Below are 17,221 nucleotides of genomic sequence, written 5' to 3'. Positions count from 1 at the left end.
TAAAAATTAATGTAAAATCATGTGAGATGAAAATGGACAAACTAAAGGGTGTGCAATGTGTAGGCCCACTGAGTGGACATTCTGAACCTTGTTTGAAGTCATTAGGTCACATGACCAAGGAGCTATTGAAATTCTACATTTGGAAAAATTCATGTAAAATCATGTGAGATGAAAATGGACAAACTAAAGGGTGTGCAATATAGAAGGGTAGTCAGTGGACATTCTGAACCTTGTTTGAGTCCAGTAGGTCACATGACCAATGAGCTATTAAAAATCGAAAATGTAAATAAATAATTTAAAATAGTGTGAGATGTAAATCAACAAATAAATTGTGAAATTTGTGTCTATGCCATCGGGTTAGCTAGAACCAGTTTTGAAAGTTTTAGGAGTAATGGTTAAATAGCTATTTAAATTAGAAAATTTGATTTGTCACTATGTTGACGGTCCCTAACTGCTGTTGGTGGAGGTAAGGAAAACTACAGGCGAATATCCGTCGAATATCCAACCTCAACATGTCAGGATCCCTCTGACAAATAACATAATCTTGTGTCTCTACTCCTACTACCATTACTTCTTCAACTTCACTCCTTTCTTCCAATCTTCTCAATATTCTCAATGTGTGGTGATAATTGCGTTGTTTGCTGTTAATTCATATACCTTGCGGCCGTGATATATAGGCCTAATGGCCGAGACAATAAAGAAGAGAGTGGCAGACTAAATTCAACCACACCTTTGTTTTATCACAAAACCGGATAGCAACCTCTGTCAACAGACAGTTACATGACCTACAGCATGGTTAAGCAAGTTAATGTTTCCGACATTTTCGGACCACTAAACAACTATTGATTTAGAACCAGATTTACCGAAAGTCAGAAAGAAAACAGGACCTGCCTCCACTATTCCAGCACCATTTCAACTTCATTAAATCACCTCTGCTTAGTCTAATACAGTGACAACTAAAATATACAAAAAACAATTTATTCCAATCAACATAAGCTAATTATGATGTGGTTGTCCATGGTTCTGATTTCTGTTTGTGCATTGTGCAAGTAGAAAAACATGTTGACTCACCCTACTTGTAGAGAAACGCCAATGCCATCCTCCTCTCTTTCATGTTGATGAAACTGTCTATCACCCTGTCATACAGTACACACTTTTTTTTGTCCTAGGCTACCTGGCTAAAATGCTTGTTCGCTAGCCTAACTTCCATTCATGGGTAACGTTAGCTACTTAACATTAGCCTTCTACATCTAGGTACATGTTGGACTTCCATCCTCTCAGGCCAGAGGCACAACAATGTATGAATTAATAGTTGGATCAGAATCTCCGTTATAATCATTGGCCAGTACGGAAATGTAAGTAAAACCACAAGTCCAAATCCTTATTTCCATCCATGGTTAATATAGGAAAGGGCCAATTTTAGCTAGCTAGCTAGCCACCGGAGGACAACAACACAATAAGATACCACAATTCAAGTTGTTTCTTCTGTTAATGACGTATGCTCTCAACGCAATTTGATAGGAGAACTGCCCTAAACACTTTTTCCCTTAACCCTTTTTTTTTTTAGCTCGATGCTGATTGGCTAATTTTGCATACTTTTTTGTGAAGGGAGGCCAAACGCTCGCTGGCTTCCCTTGCATTGAACGCTACAGGCGGCAACAATGTCATACTCGTTTGGACCAGACAGTGTGAGATAGATTGCCTACACGTAGAGAGACGGCGTGACGCTGTTTCGCTCAGATGCTTTCTTCTGTGAGATATATTCAGTCTCTTGCGATTTGAAGGACAATTATGAAACACAGAGAGATGAAAGATAAATTATTGTATGTTTATTTATTTATTATTTTTTGGGGGGCGGGGGGCGTCCATGAATACACGCCACTGTCTGGAAAGCCCTTATTCTTCCCACCTCCATCTCCTTCACCCTAACAGAACACTTCAGAAATGCAGGTGCATGTTCACCACCGGAATTGCAGCATGGGTTTGGGCATGAAGGCTTTCACAGGGAATCTCATATAACCCAAATACACATGAGAAGGGAGAGACTTAAAAAAATATATCTATAATGGATGGAGTGGGCATCTGCACTCCATCTGCCATGCGGGTCAGTCATGGTCCACCAACCACTTGATCCAATTCTTCACATATATCCTTTGCATTTAGTTCTAGTGCCACCCCAGAGATAACACCCTTGATAGGCGCCCTGCTATGAAGATCCACACACGACACATTCCAATCCAACATCTTCTTGAGATGCAAAGCATGCTCCTGTTCCATAGAAACACACACACACAAAAAAATAAGCCCACTTCTCCTTATTCTCATCGACGCCACCTCATCCAACACATCCACAATTTTAATAAAGACTTCAAACGGATCTCCCAGGTAACAACATCAACCCAAAACCCTTATTCCAAACAAAAAAGTCTCAGAACTAGGTTTGGACTTACTAGTTTCCACTACCACTTTACTTCTCTTATTTTCTTTTGCATTCGCCACTGCAATCCAATTCTTCTCACTCTCATATCCACTGGACACGCCATCTAATTCAAACAAAACATCCGCTTCCGCCATTTTCCTCACTTTCCTGTTTGGAAGATTAGATTTTTCACTATTGAAACAGCTCAGCGTTCAACACCATAGTACCCTCAAAGCTCATCACTAAGCTAAGGACCCTGGGACTAAACACCTCTCTCTGCAACTGGATCCTGGACTTCCTGACGGGCCACCCCCAGGTGGTAAGGGTAGGTAACAACACATCCACCACGCTGATCCTCAACACGGGGGCCCCTCAGGGGTGCGTGCTCAGTCCGCTCCTGTACTCCCTATTCACTCATGACTGCACGGCCAGGCACGACTCCAACACCATCGTTAAGTTTGCTGATGACAGTGGTAGTCCTGATCACCGACAACGATGAGACAGCCTATAGGGACGAGGTCAGAGACCTGACCGTGTGGTGCAACGACAACAACCTCTCCTCAACATGATCAAGACAAAGGAGATGATTGTGGACTACAGGAAAAGAACAGAGCACGCCCCCATTCTCATCAACTGGGCTGTAGTGGAGCAGGTTGAGAGCTTCAAGTTCGTTGGCATCCACATCACCAACAAACTAATATGGTCCAAGCACACAAAGACAGTCGTGAAGAGAGCATCTGTAAACCTATTCCCCCTCAGGATACTGAAAATATTTGGTATGGCAACTGCTCGGCCTCTGACCGCAAGGCACTACAGAGGGTAGTGCGTATGGCCCAGTACATCACCGGGGCCAAGCTTCCTGCCATCCAGGACCTCTATACTAGGCAGTGTCAGAGGAAGGCCCTAAAAATTATCAAAGACTCCAGCCACCCTAGTCATAGACTGTTCTCTCTGCTACCGCACGGAAAGCGGTACCAGAGCGCCTAGTCCAGGTCCAAGAGGCTTCTAAACAGCTTCTACCCCCAAGCCCTAAGACTCCTGAACAGCTAATCAAATGGCTACCCAGACTATTGGCATTGCCCCCCCCCTCCCCCTCTTCTACGCTGCTGCTACTCTCTGTTATTTTCTATGCATAGTCACTTTAATAACTCTACCTACATGTACATATTACCTCAATTACCTCGACACCGGTGCCCCCGCACATTGACTCTGTACCGATACCCCCTGTATACCCCCGCTATTGTTATTTACTGCTGCTCTTTAATTATTTGTTATTCTTATCTCATACTTTTTTTGTTGGTATTTTCTTAAAACGGCATTGTTGGTTAAGGGCTTGTAAGGTCCACACTTGTTGTATTCGGCGCATGTGACAAATAACATTTGATTTGATTTGATACGTGGGATGCACTGTTGAGTGCTACATCCCGAGGGGTTCGTGCTGATTGTACAGAGATTGTGACAGCTGGTTAAATGGCATCCCTTGAGAAAGCAACAACAAGATATACATCAGGAGAAGTACAGTATCATCATAAGGAGACCTACAGTATAATTGGAATAAGGAGGAGGAATGGAGGGAAAAAGTGGGTCAGAGGAGGTCTAAGAGAGAGAGGGAGGAAGATTGTGAGATTGAGTCAGTTAAAAATGGCAGAAAAAAGGGAGAGGGCTTGTTAAAGAAAAGTGGTAGAAAGTGTAAGCAGAGTGAGCTGAAGACAGGAGGAGAAATTGAAGTGAATGAAGGTGAAGTATCGTAGGTGGTAGGTGTGGTGAAGCCCGAGGCTTGCACCGAGCATCAGGATAAAGATGAGTCTGTGACAGTAGGAGTGAAGTTTTTGGGAAAGGTGGACCCTTGCCTTTTGGCGGATCCATTTGTGGTTTCAGGGTGGGTGAAAACAGAGTTGGGTGCTGTGGAATCAGTGAGGGTAACCAGAAGTGGTCTTGTGATAATTGTTTCTGTTTCTGCTGGTCAGAGGGAGAAGGCGCTCAGTGTTTTTCTATTTATGGTGGGTAGTATTTGGGGCTTTGGTGACGAAACGGATGGCACTGTGATAGACTGCATCCAATTTGTTGAGTAGAGTGTTGGAGGCTATTTTGGAGACAACATCGCCGAAATCGAGGATCGGTAGGATGGTCAGTTTTACGAGGGTATGTTTGCAGCATGAGTGAAGGATGCTTTGTTGCGAAATAGGAAGCCGATTCTAGATTTCATTTTGGATTGGAGATGCTTAATGTAAGTCTGGAAGGAGAGTTTACAGTCTAGCCAGACACCTAGGTATTTGTAGATGTCCACATATTCTAAGTCAGAACCGTCCAGAGTAGTGATGCTGGACGGGCGGGCAGGTGCGGGCAGCGATTGGTTGAAGCGCTTGCATTTAGTTTTACTTGCATTTAAGAGCAGTTGGAGGCCACGGAAGGAGAATTGTATGGCATTGAAGCTCGCCTGGAGGTTAGTTAACACAGTGTCCAAAGATGGGCCAGAAGTAAACAGAATGGTGTCGTCTGCGTAGAGGTGGATCAGCGAATCACCAGCAGCATGAGCGACATCATTGACAGTAGGTGAACCAGGCGAGGCAGTCATTTGAGAAACCAAGGCTATTGAGTCTGCCGATAAGAATGCAGTGATTGACGGAGTCGAAAGCCTTGGTCAGGTCGATGAAGACGGCTGCACAGTACTGTCTTTTATCGATGGCGGTTATGATATTGTTTCGGATCTTGAGCGTGGCTGAGGTGCACCCATGACCAGCTTGGAAACCAGATTGCATAGTGGAGAAGGTACGGTGGGATTCGAAATGGTCGGTGATCTGTTTGTTAACTTGGCTTTCGAAGATTTTAGAAAGGCAGGGCAGGATGGATATAGGTCTATAATAGTTTGGGTCTAGAGTATCTCCCCCTTTGAAGAGGGGGATGACTGCGGCAGCTTTCCAATCTTTGGGGATCTTAGACAATACGAAAGTGAGGTTGAACAGGCTAGTAATAGGGGTTGCAACAATTTCGGCGGATAATTTAAGAAAGAGAGGGTCCAGATTGTCTGGCCCGGCTGATTTGTAGGGGTCCAGATTTTGCAGCTCTTTCAGAACATCAGCTATCTGGATTTGGGTGAAGGAGTAATGGGGGGGGGGGGGGGCTTGGGCAAGTTTCTGCAGGGGGTGCAGAGCTGTTGGCCGGGGTAGGGGTAGCCAGATGGAAAGCATGGCCAGCCGTATAAAAATGCTTTTTGAAATGATCGATTATCGTAGATTTATCGGTGGTGACAGTGTTTCCTAGCCTTAGTGCAGTGGGCAGCTGGGGGGAGGTGCTCTTATTCTCCATGGACTTTACAGTGTCCCAAAAATTTGGGGAATTAGTGCTACAGGATGCAAATTTCTGTTTGAAAAAGATAGCCTTAGCTTTCCTAACTGACTGTGTATATTGGTTCCTGACTTCCCTGAAAAGTTGCATATCGCATATGCTAATGCAGTATGTCACTGGATGTTTTTGTGTTGGTCAAGGGCAGTCAAGTCTGGGCTATATCTGTTCTTAGTTCTACATTATTTGAATGAGGCATGCTTATTTAAAATGGTGAGGAAAGCACTTTTAAAGAGCAACCAGGCATCCTCTACTGACGGGATGAGGTCAATATCCTTCCAGGATACCCGGGCCAGGTCGATTAGAAAGGCCTGCTAGCTGAAGTGTTTAAAGGAGCGTTTGACAGTGATGAGACCACGGACCCATTACAGATGCAGGCAATGAGGCAGTGGTCGCTAAGATCCTGGTTGAAGACAGCAGAGGTGTATTTAGAGGGAAAGTTGATCAGGATGATATCTATGAGGGTGCCCATGGTTACGGATTTAGGGTTGTACCTGGTAGGTTCCATGATAATTTGCGTGAGATTGAGGGCATCTAGTTTAGATTGTAGGACGGCCGGGGATGTTAAGCATATCCCCGTTTAGGTCACCTAACAGTACGAGCTCTGAAGATAGATGGGGGCCAATCAATTCACATATGGTGTCCAGGACACAGCTGGGGGCTAAGGGGGGTCTATAACAAGCAGAAGCGGTGAGAGACTTATTTCTGGAAAGGTGGATTTTTAAAAGTAGAAGCTCAAATTGTTTGGGCACAGACCTGGATAGTATGACAGAACTCTGCAGGCTATCTCTGCAGTAGATTGCAACTCCGGGCCCTTTGGCAGCTCTTTGGTGTTAAACGAATGGGGGCAAGAAATGTGAATTGTTTCGCTCTCAAGAAAAGGGTGCCATTGAAAGGAGTGATTTCTGGGGTAGCAGTAAATGTAAAAGTTGACCAACTGAAGGGGAAGATTCCCAGTGTTTGTGATGCTCGTCGTTTGATGCGACACTGACAGGGTGGCGAGAGTGGTGAAACAGAAGAGTCATTGTCTGTTCTTTTGAGTTTTGATGTTGAGTCTGTCCGACAAAGTGATGTACCGAATACATTATGCTGTTACAGGTGTCAAGCTTATAGGCATGTGGCAGTAGTGTGTAGGAGGGAGGTTCCTAGGTGTGAGAAGTGTGCAGAAGGGCATAAGACAAAGGAATGTGTTGCATTGGGGAAAGTAGTGGTATGTTAATTGTTGGGGTGCCCATGGGGCTGGGGATCAAAAATGTCCCGTGCGAGAGGGGCAGGTTGAGGTTTCCAGGGTTAGAGTAGTGCAGAAGTTGTCATATGCTGAGGCAACGAAGAAAGAGAGGAGTGGTGTGAGTAGTAGATATGTACTAGTACAGAGGGATAGGCCAACAAGTGATATATGTTTCAGTAAGATTGGATTTTTGGCATTTATAGCAATGGTTATCAACTGTACCGCAGGGATGGAATGTAAGTCGCAAAAAAATGAGGTTTTGGTGGCAGCTGCAGAGAAGTTTTTGGGTGTGCGGGACTTGACATCAGAAGAGCTACAGGGTGTGTTAAGTGGTGATGTCCCATCCTTTCAGGTTGTTGGCATGAGGTAGGATTAAATATATTTAAATAGTGAAGTAGGGTGGTGTTAATATATATTATTATGATGTTGTGAGTGTAGCGTTAGATGGTAGGGTATTTCTTTATTTATTTTTTCAATCAAAGTATACGGGAGTTGTACTCCAGTCTAGTATGTGGCGGTAATGCAATATATTGGATGCCAACCCGCCGTTACATCTCATCGAAGAAGAAGCCATGACCCACTTCTGTTTAGCCGTTTTCGATTGTTGACCCGGTTGCGAATGTAGGAGGGGTCATTCGGGTCACAAGCATGTCGTGGAGGGGGTGCATTTTAAGATGGGCTAGGAATGACGTTATTTGTATAGCAACGAGAGGAAACAGGTATGGTGTACAATATGCATTTTGACCATGGCTGAGCTCTTCAACAACCTTGACCACTGATATATGTATTGTCAGTCGTGAAAAGATAGCTAAAACTCAGCTAGCGGCTGCCAGAGCTAGCTAAGTTAGTATGTTAGTTTGACGATTAACAGCTCATCCCTTTGATATATGTTGCTTGTGGTGCCACGGTCCACTAGTCTTTACAACCTGTCAATTCACAGTTGTAGTACTATTTGGGGTTGCTTGTTACTTCAGTCTTCCCACTTAAATATTGTTTGAGTTGGCTATTCTTCTGTGCCATGTAGCTAGCTATTTTTTTGGGAGCGCCCAAAAGTCCTTTGTTGTTGTTTACGAATTCTGCCATGTAAATATGAAAGAATTACCAGCTGCCTTACCTGTGTTCATTCACTGTTAGCACAGTATTTCTTAATCCTAGTCCTGGGGTCCCAAAGGGCTGCACATTTTGTTTTTGCCCTAGCGCTAAACACTTGGGGTGTATTCATTAGCAACAACTGTTGCAAAACGTTTTGCAAAGGGAAATGTTTTCTAATGAAAACTAGATACTACCAGACAGAATACCGGTAGGCCTGTCCCTCCGTTTGGTTCCTAGTGAATACAACCCAGATTCCACTTATTGCTCATCATCAAACCTTTGTTTAGTGGAATCAGGTAGTGCTAGGGCAATAACTCCACTCCCTAGGAACAGGATTTAAAAAAAAAACTGATTAAGCAGACACTCTTTTCCAGAGCAACTTAGTCAGTGAGTAAGTTCCTTCCTTTACTTTCAAAATTACTTCTCTTTTCTCTAGAAAGAGGATTCAAACCATTTCTCCTTTTACTCAGATGTTATTATAGCTAACTAATTGACCAATCATCTGTCTCTTACTCTTCACTGTTCATGTTTTCCTAGAATCACCCTCAACACTCAACAGAGATGTGGCTTCAAGAAAGCAGTGAAGGAGACAAAGACCAAGAAGGGGGTCATAGAGGAGGTGGGGCCCTCACACACACAGCCCAGTGAAGGGCTCATCCACAAGAGGGGTGCATCACCCCCCGTGGAGCCCTCAGTGGCATACACACACTCCAGGAGCTTTGGCAGACTGGTCAAGCCCCTGGTCTTCACAATAGGGGTAGGTTTTTAGGTCTTTCTTTTACTAAACAAACACTACTCAATATAACTGTATTTCTTGTTACACACTTTTACTGTTTCAAACACATAGACCTCTATAGGTCTATTGCTAGATTCAGCACAGCATTGACAGGGAATAAAATAAAGGGGATTAACACCATGTTAGTTTACAGGCTGTTCATTTGGCACAGCGGCCATCTGGCAGTATGAGTCACTGAAGTCCCGGGTTCAGAGCTACTTTGACGAGGTCCGGGCCGACTGGTTGGAGAAACTACGGCCGCAGAAACAGGGGGATCTTCGCGAATGGGTGAGTCCTTTTATTTTTTTAAATACCACGCCTCATTATTTTGTATACATCTTTATTGATACATTATACAGGAAATTGATAATTTTGCTGTCACAGTACTCGGCCTCTCCCCACAACATACACAAACAGTACAACATGCTGGGAGCAGCACAGGTTCCCTGGAATGGAGTTAGGGTGTATAGTCTCCCCCATTTCTAACTGAAAGGGATATGAGGTTTACAAGGAACAATTCCGGTGCGCTGTATTTTGTGTCACTGATTATTTGGACGAATTACAATTTTGCGGGGCTGGCATCTTTCAAGTTTCATAACGAAAGGGGTTGATTTGTCCCAAAGGCGGACAAGGATTTCAGAGGAGGGGGTGTGGACTTTGCCACTCGCACTAGGTCAATTATGTCAATGCTCCCCCTTTCTCTTCTTGCTGAACTGTTCACACTGATGTCTTAGCGAGTTGATTCCCTATGCTGGGTTGTGTTTATTACTACACGCAACTTAAAAAAACATTTTGCAACAGAAAACTAAAATGTATGTTTATTATTGGACCAGGTTATCCCTCCCTGTTTCAGTCAGTTTTATTCTGTTTGATGCCTAATGAACACGACCCAGGTTTCACTCCATTGTGCGGGCGTTTTGTCAAACCGGTTCTGTTTCTGTTACAGATCAACCAGTGGTGGAACAGCTTGAGTGAGGGCCAACGTACTGTTGCAGGTTAGTCTGTACTGAAGCCCATAGATTTTTTTTGTGTCCTCCTCAATAGTAACTAGTTGATACAGATAATGATTGTCACTTTCACTACTACCCTCTATCTCAAGATAATGTATACTTTTTGTCTGTATGAGAGAGGAATTTGTCCTGCTTTATACCCAACCACTTTGATACACAAACACATTAGATTGGAGCAGGTTGCAGTGCGCAATGAGCAGTTTAGGTTCCTTGCTCAAGGGAACATCCCGCCATCTTTTACCACCCTTCAGCACCTCCCCCCACCTCTTATTATCCACTAATCTCTCATTAATTCAATACTTTTCTACTCCTGTCTCAGGGATCATAGCTGCTAATGCTGTGGTGTTTTGCTGTTGGAGAGTGCCATCCCTCCAGCGCTCTATGATCAAATACTTCACATCCAACCCTGCCTCCAGTGAGTAGGGGAGACTGTCCTATCCTATGGCAAATACACTTAACTTGATCTCTGCCTCAGGAAGTGTTAATTGTTATGTTCCGCAGCAAGAAACATAAGGGGGAACAAACCGAGTAACTGACAACAACCAAAACGAAACAGGTGGGGTTTTAGGAGGCGGTCTGAAGGACGCGCATGGGGGTGTCCACTGAAAGTTGACTAGCAACAACATTTGGAATCTAAAAAACACCCATGAGTGCCCACTAAATTTGCCCAAGAACACGCAAAAACATTTTAAACCCACACCAAACTTAAATACAGGAAGCAAACCAAAAAGTGGAGCAAAACAAAAACAGGGAAGATCAGATAAAGGATTTTGTCTAGAAATCAAAATAGCCAACTAAAGGTCTTAACCCTCCACATAACTGGAGCACTGGGCAAGCCACTCTTAAATATCATCTGGGTCAGCACAGGTGAAGCACCTTCCGACTAACAAGATGGACAAGCCAGTATAGGTGTAACGTATACTGACAAACGAGGTGACACCAATCGGCGCACCCAACGTGCTAAAGTGCTATACGTACTAAAGTCCAACATCAAAACTTAAATGGAAAAACTTGTAACCGTAAACAAGTGTCAGGATTAGGGCCCTGAGTTTTTCTTCACCATGCACCAGGAAGAGCAGCTAATGGGGATCCATAATAAATACAAATAACCAGGAAAATCTCAGGAGCCCTTGTTCTAGGCTATAGTTTTTCCTGGTCCGGTCAATCATTACATTTTATTACTAGTAACACTGACAGAGGCAGAGATCCAGTTTGTTTGACATATGTAATAGATTTTGTAATATTAATTTAACTCACCTGAGCTCTTACAGTAAAAACAGCATAAAAAATAAATATTAACAGCCCAAATATAATCTGAAAAGACTTGTCCGATAAGAAATAGTGCGGACAGTAGCAAACCCTAGCAAAACATTTAGTAATTAAAATATTTCTTATAGGACAAATTCAGGTAGATCGCTCCCCGTTTTGACCAGTTTAGTTCCTAAAGAACACTTCCCTGATCGTCTCCTGTCTGTACCCTACCCACAGAAACCCTTTGTTTCCCCATGCTCCTGTCCACGTTCAGCCACTACTCCTTCTTCCACATGGCAGCCAACATGTACGTCCTCTGGAGCTTCTCCTCCAGCATCGTCTCCATGCTAGGCAGGGAGCAGTTCATGGCCGTTTACATGTCTGCAGGTACCAGCGCGCGTGTGTGTGTGTGAGAGAATATAATAGACAGATTACTAGTCCTGAAGTACAGACTTATTTTCAGATAAATAATCAATAATCTCCTCATTGCCAGGTGTTATCTCTACGATGTTCAGCTATGTATGTAAGACAGCCAGCGGGCGCTTAGGTCCATCTCTTGGAGCGGTAAGCACCAACATTTTAGACTTCCTGCGGAATTCCCCTTTACTTCCTGTTTCTGACATCACTTTCTGTCCTCCAGTCAGGAGCCATCATGACAGTCTTGGCTGCAGTCTGTACCAAAATGCCAGAGGCTAAGCTGGCAATCATCTTCCTCCCCATGTATGCTTTCTCTGCAGGCAATGTGAGTGAACAACCCTTACAGCACACTTAACCACACAGAGGCTACCTTCCAATTTTCTATCCATGAGAAAATGGCACATTTCTATGTTTTGTAGTACAAAAGATGAAGGTAAGTCTTTCCAATGACGTCATCAACCACTGAGGAGGCAATGCCTACTTACAGTTGGTCAAAATCACACAATGTTTTTCCAATGACATAATTTGTATCTTCCTCAATTTTTTTCCATACAAACATAAACACCATTTTCACATACTGTATGTTGATGTTGGGGTGGTGCTGGAAATTATGAATATTAATACAATTGTGAAGTTTCCCTTTAAAAGTATTGGATTGATGCAAGCATAGATGGAAGTTTTCACCATATTCCTCATACCAATGAGGGGGAGTGTACTAAGGCTGGGAATTGCCAGGCACCTCACAATACAATATTATCACGATGCTTAGGTGCCGATACGATATGTATTGCGATTCCTCCGATGTCTATGTATTGATTCAATACTGAGATTTTATTGCGTTTCGATGTTCCAAACAAATTGCTGAGAGCCATGAGAAAACAAGTTTTGATCAGTCATGGAAATAAAAGTGCTGAAAACAAATTGGTTCCCTATATAAAAAGAAAATGGAGAACAAGCCATGAAAGAAAAATACTGGAATTTTGGTGCAGTTACAGCAAACTAACGCAAACATCGTATTGCGATATTGTCAATATGATACGATAATTGAAATAAAATCCCGATATTTTACTATCTATTTTTTTTACCCCCATTGCTATAGTGTACATGTGTACAGTTCAGGAGAAGGGTACAGAATCGCAATGTCGTCACAAAAGAAGCATTTTGGACTCGTTGTTCCGCTACTTAGGGATTTAGTGTTGATATTTTGTTGTTTTTGTTACGTGTTTTGACAATTATGATTTGACTTATTGTGGCTGTGTGAAATGTTTTAGTAGGGTGTCTTACGTGACCTGCTGTTCACACTTACTGAGATAATCAGTAACCTAGCTACCAGCAACCATAATTTTCAAGGAAAGGAGGAGACGCATTGAGCTAATGACCAGAGTTCAAACATTTCCCAAGTTTATGCAAATTTCAGCAACGCGACCGCCTGACAGCCAATCGGGAGAGGGCAGCTCTTGCTAGCAAGCTTTGACATTAACTAACAATAAAATTGCCATCATGCATGCTGTTTTAAGGATACCCACCATGGGAGATCTCAACGATTTAAATAATCCCTAAGTACCCCCCTTACTAGATCTGACTTTGCTGATGGCTACTTTATTGAGGAAAATGTACTTGTCCTTCCTAGCTATCTTAAGATGAATGCACTAACTGTAAGTCGCTCTGGATAAGAGCGTCTCAATGACTAAAATGTAAGTGTAAGTCCAGGAAGTTTTTTGTTGTCCTATTTATTCACACCATCCGTTTTCTCTTCTCCTGTCCAGGCATTGAAAGCCATAGTAGTCATGGACACAGCTGGCCTAGTTTTAGGATGGCGGTACTTCGACCACGCGGCCCATCTAGGCGGAGCTCTTTTTGGCGTGTAAGTCAGCTTCAAGTCCATCTGTCTGTCTGCTCTCACACACTCATCCCCATTTAAACTGGCTGTTGCACAGGGCAGCAACAAAACATCTCAACATCTAGGTCAAGCTAGCTGTCTTTAACATCTTCTCCACTATACCCCGGCTTTGCTGATTTTGTTTGGGAGGCGGCACCCCCCAACTGCTCAGGTGCGCCACTCTTCTTGCCCGATGTTTCTCCCAACCTATCATGTACATGTGTGGTATTGGGTCGGGTACTTCAACAGCTGAACATTTATGAATGAAGATATATTATTTTAGTCTCGTTTGAGCTCTGTCCGTTCTACCTCTCTTCCTATCTCTATACAGTGCATTTGGAAACTTTTCAGACCCATTGACTTTTCCCACATTTTGTTACAGCCTTATTTTAGAATTGATGAGAAATGTTTTACTCCATCTACACAATAACCTGTTTTCACTTTGACATTATGGAGTATTTAAATTTTTTGCAAATGTATTAAATATAAAACTGAATACCTTATTCACATAAGTATTCAGACCTTTTGCTATGAGACTTGAAATTGAGCTCAAGTGCATCCTGTTTCCATTGATCATCCTTGAGGTGTTTCTACAACTTAATTGGAGCCCACCTGTGGTAAATTCAATAGATTGGACATTATTTGGAAAGGCACACACCTGTCTATATAAGGTCCCACAGTTGAGAGTGCATGTCAGAGCAGAAACCAAGTCATTTGGTCGAAGGAATTGACCGTAGAGCTCCGAGAAGGGATTGTGTCAAGGCACATATCTAGGGAAGGGTACTGAACATTTCTTCAGCATTAAAGGTCCCCAAGAACAAGTGGCCTCCATCATTATTTAATGGAATAATTTTGGAACCCCCAAGACTCTTCCCAGGGCTGCCGCCCAGCCAAACTGAGCAATTGGGGGAGAAGAGCCTTGGTCAGGGAGGTGACCAAGAACCCGATGGTCACTCTGACAGAGCTACAGAGTTCCTCTGTGGTGATGGGAGAACCTTCCAGAAGGACAACCATCTCTGCCGCATTCCACCAATCAGTGGCCAGACGGAAGCCAATCGTCAGCAAAAGGCACTCGACAGCCTGCTTGGAGTTAGCCAAAAGGCACCTAAAGGACTCAAACCATGAGGAACTAAATTCTCTGGTCTGATGAAAACAAGATTGAATTCTTTGGCCTGAATGCCAAGAGTCAAGTATGGAGGAAACATGGCACAATTCCTACGGTGAAGCATGGTGGTGGCAGCATCATGCTGTGGGGATGTTTTTCAGCGCCAGGGACTAGGAGACTAGTTAGGATCGATGGAAAGATGAACGGAACAAAGTACAGAGAGATCCTTGATGAAAACCTGCTCCAGAGTGCTCAGGACCCCCGACAGGGGCAAAGGTTCACCTTCCATCAGGACAACGACTCTAAGCACACAGCCAAGACGACGCCGGATGGCTTCAGGACAAGTCTCTGAATGTCCTTGAGTTGCCCAGCCAGAGCCCGGACTTGAACCCGATCGGACATCTCTGGAGAGACCTAAAAAGATTGTAGACCTACACAAGGCTGGAATGGGCTACAAGACCATCGCCAAGCAGCTTGGTGAGAAGGTGACAACATTTGGTGTGATTATTCGCAAATGGAAGAAACACAAAAGCACTGTCAATATCCCTCGGCCTGGGGCTCCATGCAAGTTCTCACCTCGTGGAGTTGCAATGATCATGAGAACGGTGAGGAATCAGCCCAGAACTACACGGGAGGATCTTGTCAATGATCTCAAAGCAGCTGGGACCATAGTCACCAAGAAAACAATTGCTAACACACTACGCCATGAAGGACTGAAATCCTGCAGCGCCCGCAAGGTCCTCCTGCTCAAGAATACATATACATGCCCGTCTGAAGTTTGCCAATGAACATCTGAATGATTCAGAGGACAACTGGGTGAAAGTGTTGTGGTCAGATGAGACCAAAATGGAGCTCTTTGACATCAACTCAACTCGCCGTGTTTGGAGGAGGAGGAATGCTGCCTATGACTACAAGAACACCATCTCCACCGTCAAACATGGAGGTGGAAACATTTTGCTTTGGGGGTGTTTTTCTGCTAAGGGGACAGGACAACTTCACCACATGAAAGGGATGATGGACGGGGCCATGTACCGTCAAATCTTGGGTGAGAACCTCCTTCCCTCAGCCAGGGCATTGAAAATGGGTCGTGGATGGGTATTCCAGCATGACAATGACCCAAAACACACGGCCAAGGCAACAAAGGAGTGGCTCAAAAAGAAGCACATTAAGGTCCTGGAGTGGTTTAGCCAGTCTCCAGACCTTAATCCCATAGAAAATCTGTGGAGGGAGCTGAAGGTTCGAGTTGCCAAACGTCAGCCTCGAAACCTTAATGACTTGGAGAAGATCTGCAAAGAGGAGTGGAACAAAATCCCTCCTGAGATGTGTGCAAACCTGGTGGCCAACTACAAGAAACGTCTGACCTCTGATTGCCAACAAGGGTTTTGCCACCAAGTACTAAGTCATGTTTTGCAGAGGGGTCTAATACTTATTTCCCTCATTAAAATGCAAATCATTTTATAACATTTTTGACATACGTTTATCTGGATATTTTTGTTGTTATTCTGTCTCTCACTGTTCAAATAAACCTACTATTAAAATTATAGACTGATCATTTCTTTGTAAGTGGGCAAACGTAGAAAATCAGCAGGGGATCAAATACTTTTTTCCCCCCACTGTATGTATATGTGATATCTCAGCATATGTTTTTTTTTTTTTACATTTGCAAAACATTCAAAAAAACTGTTTTTGCTTTGTCATTATGGGGTATTGTGTGTTGATTATTGAGGGTGAACAACTATTTAATCAATTTAAGAATAAGGCTGTAACATAACAAAATGGATAAAGTCAATGGGTCTGAATACTTTCTGAATGCACTGTGTTCCTCACCTATTCTCTTTTTTCTTTCTTTTTTTTTAACAGCTGGTACATCATGTATGGCCACGAGCTGATATGGAAGAACCGCGAGCCCCTAGTGAAGGTGTGGCACGACCTGAGGACAAAGGGTCCTCGTGGGGGAGGAAACGGTGGCAGCGGCCCCCAGTAGAGCACACTGGACTGGGTGAATGCATGTGGATGGACTGGCCTTGGCTGATGTGTAAATTATCAGATTACAGAAGAGTGTCAATAGCATCAACAGCCTTGCTGGCCACACAAACCGAAGCCCAACTCTCCATTTACCCCCCACACACAAGCTCTATGTTTGTCTCTCACACTCTCTCATAAAAATGCCATTTGCATTCAGTGCTCTCTCGCTTTCTCTCACACACACACACTACATAATAATGCAGGGATTTTGTGTGTTTTTGAGAGAAGAGGAGAGGACACACTGTTGAGTTACACTATGGCCTGTATTCACAAGGTGTTGATCTAGGATTCGTTTAGTCTTTTAGATCATAATGATTTTTGGTGAATACGGACCCGGGAGCCTACAGGTCACCATTATCTCCCCAAATGCTGAGGTGGAGGACTAAACCGTAAGATACGAAAACCATACGATCACAAAACCACTCCTACTGTCAGTACAGGGGATGGCTAGAGAGCTACATTGCATTCGGAAAGTAGTCAGACCCCTTGACTTTTTTCACGTTTTGCTACGTTACAGCCTTATTCTAAAATTGCTGACTTTTTTTCTCATCAATCTACACACAATACGCCATAATGACAAAGCAAATTCTTTTTAGTTTTTTTACATTTATGCAAATATATTGTAAGTAAAAAAAAAAAAAACATTTACATAAGTATTCAGACCCTTTACTCAGTACT

At 43.5% G+C, this 17,221-nt stretch overlaps 1 protein-coding gene across 1 annotated transcript; it reads left to right on the top strand.

Moving 5' to 3' along the window:
* The first annotated feature begins 7,517 nt into the window (after positions 1-7,517).
* LOC106612349 (presenilins-associated rhomboid-like protein, mitochondrial) lies at positions 7,518-17,199 on the top strand. Its single transcript, XM_014213408.2, has 10 exons — positions 7,518-7,708; positions 8,619-8,838; positions 9,004-9,144; positions 9,803-9,851; positions 10,186-10,281; positions 11,355-11,504; positions 11,611-11,681; positions 11,758-11,859; positions 13,301-13,398; positions 16,379-17,199. The coding sequence occupies exons 1-10, from the start codon at positions 7,638-7,640 to the stop codon at positions 16,500-16,502; spliced, it is 1,122 nt and encodes a 373-aa protein (XP_014068883.1). The 5' UTR covers positions 7,518-7,637; the 3' UTR covers positions 16,503-17,199.
* The last annotated feature ends 22 nt before the right edge of the window (positions 17,200-17,221 follow it).

Source organism: Salmo salar, chromosome ssa09 (assembly GCF_905237065.1).
Source record: "Salmo salar chromosome ssa09, Ssal_v3.1, whole genome shotgun sequence".
Taxonomy (NCBI): Eukaryota; Metazoa; Chordata; class Actinopteri; order Salmoniformes; family Salmonidae; genus Salmo; species Salmo salar.
The sequence above is the reverse complement of the archived record's forward strand: the minus strand, read 5'-3'. Positions and strand labels throughout refer to the sequence as shown.